General features: G+C 46.2%; 1 protein-coding gene across 1 annotated transcript; it reads right to left on the bottom strand.

Annotated features, from left to right (window-relative positions):
• Nucleotides 1-1,653: 1,653 nt before the first annotated feature.
• On the bottom strand, nucleotides 1,654-2,253 carry LOC149390854 (uncharacterized). The gene has a single exon (XM_089619872.1). It carries the CDS (start codon nucleotides 2,251-2,253, stop codon nucleotides 1,654-1,656), a length of 600 nt encoding a protein of 199 aa, XP_089475998.1.
• Nucleotides 2,254-4,989: the final 2,736 nt, after the last annotated feature.

Raw genomic sequence — 4,989 nt, 5'->3', positions numbered from 1 at the left:
AGGGCATGAACGAGAAGATCACCACCCTTCAGGACGATCTCTTGGCCAAGGACGCCTTGTTGGAAAAGGCGAAGTAGAGGGGCGACGATCTTTTCGCCAAGGCCCATTGCCTCTCGGTGGATCTCAACGACAAGAAGGCTAAGATCCAAAAATGGGGTACTTATGCAGATGGGCTAAGGAGGGAAAAAGAGAAGTTGGCAGTCGATCTGGATGCCCAGGACAAAGAGCTGAAAGACGCTCTGGAAGTGCTTGCCCGGACGAAGAGGGTGGCGAAGGCAGACCGAGATCGGGCAGTGCACGCGGCTAGGAAGGCGACTTCGCTTAAGTATCGGGAACAGATACTTAAGTATCGTGTGTAGAAAGAGAAGACGGACGAGGCTATCCTCGTCCTTAGAAAGCTCGAACAATGTCGGGAGAACAAAGATCTGATCTCGGAGGCCTTGAAAGGAGAGATCTCAGACTGGGCGGGCGAGATGAAGGATACTGAGGATAACATCGCCCAGTATGAGGCCGATTATACGGCCCTCGCTGTTCCTGAAGTCAAGGATATCCATTTCACCCCGTACTCGGACCGATCTCCTGCTGACACCTCCGCGACCGAAGTTGAGACCGCAGCCATCAACGGTTCGATGCTCAATCGAACTGACGAGGTTCTCAACTCCATCCCGGAGGCAAACGAAGAGGTGGCGGCATTCGCGCCTACTCCAGAGCGGCGAGATACCGAAGTCGAACGCCGAGATCAAGCCTGAGCCCCTCTCCAGTCGACGTCAAGAGATTCACTTTTTGTTTTCTTTTAATTTTCCGTATAAGTTTATTTTTGGGGCCCGTGTGTTTTGGGCGAAGTTTTTATTCCTTTTGAGATAATTATAGGGGGCTTCGGTGCCTCTATTTTATTTGGATTATTTTTATTATTTTATGCAAATGCAATTTTAATTCTTAAAAATTTTCCAAGTCTTTTAGCTCGCCAAATTCTCCTATGAATGCATAAATGTTTTATATTATGTCATTCAGTTCGTCCGTCCGATATGAGAGTGTTCATCGTAGTATTTAGTTCGCTCTCGAGATAACTGGGACTTGCAAAATTTGTCAAGTCTTTTAGATCGTCCGTACTCGATCCAAAATGTTTCCCTTAAAGATTTTAAAGAATTCGCTAAGTCTTTTAGATCGTCGAAAATCTAAAAAGTTTCCCTTAGGCCGAAATTTTGTAATGGCTTTATGTTCAAAATCTGTCAAGTCATTCGGATCGTCGCTGATTTGAAACATTTCCCTTTAGATTTAAAGCCGAAGTAAACAAATGAATTTAATCAAGATTCTATTAAGTCTTTAAGATCGTCATAGATCTAAAAAGTTTCCCTTGAGATTCTTGGACGAGGTCGACCTTTCAGAGTGTGACCTCTTATTTAGATGACGTTGTGTGAGATTTCGGAGACGTCGTGTGGTATTTGCATTGCCAGCCTCATCCGGGGTCGGGATTGTTGGCCGAGATGCGAGCTCCGTAGCTCAAAGACATTTTTTTTCTTTCCCTATCTCATTTTTGGCGAAAATGAGGGTTAGGGGTTCTAAGTGGTTGGGGGACTGCGCCTCTCTCAAGGGGAGACTGCCTGCGTACCCTTATGTAGGGATCAAGTCTGTCGTCGTTCAGTTCTTACCATGTTAGCAGTAGTATTTTTTATGATTCGAGATGTTCCATGATCTCAAAACGGGGACTCCACTGAGCGTTTCAAGTTCATACACCCCGGGGTGTGCTACCTTGGTTACCCTGTAGGGGCATTCCCACTTCGCACCAAGTTTTCCCGCGTTTGCCTCGGCAGTATTTTGGAAGACTTTTCGGAGGACCAAGTCTCTCACGTCAAATCTTCTCGCGTTAACGTCTTTATTGTAGAATCTAGCAATGGATTGCCTATAGTGGGACAGCCGTACCAAGGCTGAATCCCACTTCTCTTCTACAAGATCCAACGCGTCGCATAGTGATTCGTCATTTTTTGGTTCATCCTCCGACGCATACTTCACCCTAAGGGTTTGCACTTGGTGTTTGATTGGGATGACTGATTCGACTCCATGGACCAGGGAAAATGGAGTTTCCCCTGTCGGCCTTCGCGGACTACTTCGGTAGGCCCAGAGCACCCCAAGTAGCTCTTCTGCCCACCGTCCTTTTTTAGCGTCGAGCTTTTTCCTTATGGAATCTACTATGGTCTTATTTGTAGCTTTCGCGTGTCCATTTTCTTGAGGGTATCGTGTTGTTGACATCCTCATCTCAATGTTGTTGCGGAAGCAAAAATTCCTGAATTTTTTTTATATAAACTGTGACCCGTTGTCCGTTATGATCTCGTGGGGACTGCCATGCCGACAGATTATGTTTTTCCAAATGAATTTTGTGACGTCGACATCTTTTATCAAGACAAAGGCGCCTGCTTCGACCTATTTCGAAAAATAATCTGTTAAGATTAATAAAAATCTTAGTCCGCCAGGGGCGGCCGGCATTGGTCCCACGATGTCCATAGACCATTTCATGAATGGGTATGGAGCCGAGATGGAGGACAACTCTTCTGCGGGTCTTTTTATGTTAGGTGCGTGGCGCTGGCATTGGTTGCAGCGGCACGAATGCGCCTCGCAATCTACCAACATGGTCGGCCAAAAGTAGCATTGCCTCTTTATTTTGATGGCGAGTACTCGTCCGCCTGCGTGATTTCTGTATTCCCATTCGTGTACGTCTTCTAGGATTCGCTTAGATTCCTCCATTTCGACGCACTTGAGGTATGGTCCTGCGAAGCTTCTCTTAAACAGGCTTCCGTCTATGATGCAAAATCTCGCTCTTCTCAGCACGAGTTTGCGTTTTTCCATTTTGTCGGACGGGACCGCTCCAGTCGTGATGTAATGCAGTATTTCATCTCTCCAATCTCCCCTTCTATTGCTATGACTGCGGCAACGATCATGGTTATAGAAGGTTGTTTGATTGTTTCGACTGCGGCAACGGCGATTAGTGCTTTGTTTTCGGCTTCATTGTTGGATGCAACAAAGTCGAGCCTGAATGATTGTTCTATGGTCTCACCGTGAGGGGACGTCAGGTGTACTCCTACCCCTGCCCCTTGATTTGACGATGCCCCATCCACTTTGAGTGTCCAGGTGCCCTCGACTTCGTTCGCGGCGGGATCTTCTCTCGGGAGTTCGAAGATGAAGTCTGCCAAAACTTGCGATTTTGCGAATGTCTTCATTCGATACTCAATATCGTATTCGCTCAGTTCTACGGCCCACTTAGTCAACCTTCCCGATTGGTTAGGGCGGTGTAGAAAACTTCTCAGCGATACGTCGTCATTACTATTATGGCGTGAGATTAGAAATATGGCCAAAGTTTCTGCACGGCAGAAACGACGGCCAGAGCCAATTTTTCCATAATAGGGCATCGGGTTTCAGCGTCGACTAGCGATTTGCTTGTATAAAATATTGGTCGTTGGTCCCCTTGTTCTTCTCTGATGAGTACTCCGCTAACGGCCGCCTGAGATACGGCGACATATAGGTAGAGCGGCTCTCCCGCAACAGGTTTTGCCAAGATCGAGGAGGGGGGGTCGATAGATACTCTTTCAATTTTTTGAATGCCTCTTCGCACTTCTCGTCCCATTCGAGCTTCTTGTTTCCTTTAAGAAGTCGGTAGAAAGGGAGACACTTATCCGTGGACCGAGAGATGAAGCGATTAAGGACAGCAATGCGTCCCGACAACCTTTGAACTTCACGCCTATTACGGGGTGAAGGAATTTCTCGCAAGGCGTGTAGTTGATCCGGATTAGCCTCAATTCCTCGTTGGGTAACTAAATATCCAAGGAATTTACCAGATGAAACTCCGAATGAACATTTGGTAAGGTTGAGTTTCATTTGGTACTTGTCCAATACCTCGAAACACTTAGGGACTTTACGAGCATGTCGTCGATATATACTTCCATCGTTTTTCCTATCTTCTCTTTGAACATTTCGTTGACTAACATTTGGTAGGTGGCGCCTGAGTTTTTTAGTCCAAAAGGCATGACCTTGTAGTAGTATGTGCCTCAGTCGGTGATGAAAGTTGTCTTTTCTTGATCATCTAGATGCATCAGGATTTGATTATATCCTGAGAACGCATCCATGAATGAAAGGATCTTATGTCATGCGGTTGCTTCGACCAGCTAGCCAATATGAGGCAACCAGAAGTTGTCTTTGGGGCATGCTTTATTTAGATCAGTGAAATCAACGCATACACTCCGTTTTTCATTCTTTTTCTTCACGACGACGGTGTTTTCCAGCCAATCCGGATATTTTACTTCGTGGATTGAATCTGCACTGAGCAGTCTTTCGACTTCGTCGTTGACAATCTGTGCCCCGTCGGGACCGAGCTTTCGTCTTTTTTGTTTTAGGGGTTTAAAACTAGGATCGACGTTAATTTGGTGAGACGTAACGTCGATGCTTATGATTGGCATATCTTCAGTTGTCCAGGCGAAGGTGGACTTGTTTCGTTTTAAGAAACAAATCAGCTCTCGCCTGATACTACCTTTAAGCTCGGCCCCGATTCTGACGTGCTAGGAAGGATCGGAGCCATCGAGCTGCACTTGGATTGTCATCTCAGTACTCGGCGCATCGAGGGAGTCGGGTTCTTCCAGTTCAGCAACCTTCTCAGCCGACTCCACATTCATTAATTGCTATTGTTCCTCTTTAGTCTCTTTAATGCAATGTTTGTGACTAGTGAGATAGCAGCTGCGGGAGGTCGCTTGATTGACTCGGATATCTCTCACCCCTTCAGGCGTAGGGAAACGGATACATTGATGAAAGGTTGAGGGCATAGCCCTCATCCTATGTATCCATGGTCTTCCCAAAATGATATTGTAGGGGGAGAGACGGTCTTGTACTTGAAACTCTACTATCTTATTGATTTCATTCATTTTTACGGGCAACTTGATCGTTCCCAAGGATGGAGTAGTTGACCCATTGAAACCTGTTAATTGGGTTTATTCTCTCTCGATCTCA

Source organism: Urtica dioica, chromosome 7, assembly GCF_054948205.1.
Source record: "Urtica dioica subsp. dioica isolate 48M chromosome 7, U.dioica_male_clone48M_v1_H2, whole genome shotgun sequence".
NCBI classification, from domain to species: Eukaryota; Viridiplantae; Streptophyta; class Magnoliopsida; order Rosales; family Urticaceae; genus Urtica; species Urtica dioica.
The sequence above is the reverse complement of the archived record's forward strand: the minus strand, read 5'-3'. Positions and strand labels throughout refer to the sequence as shown.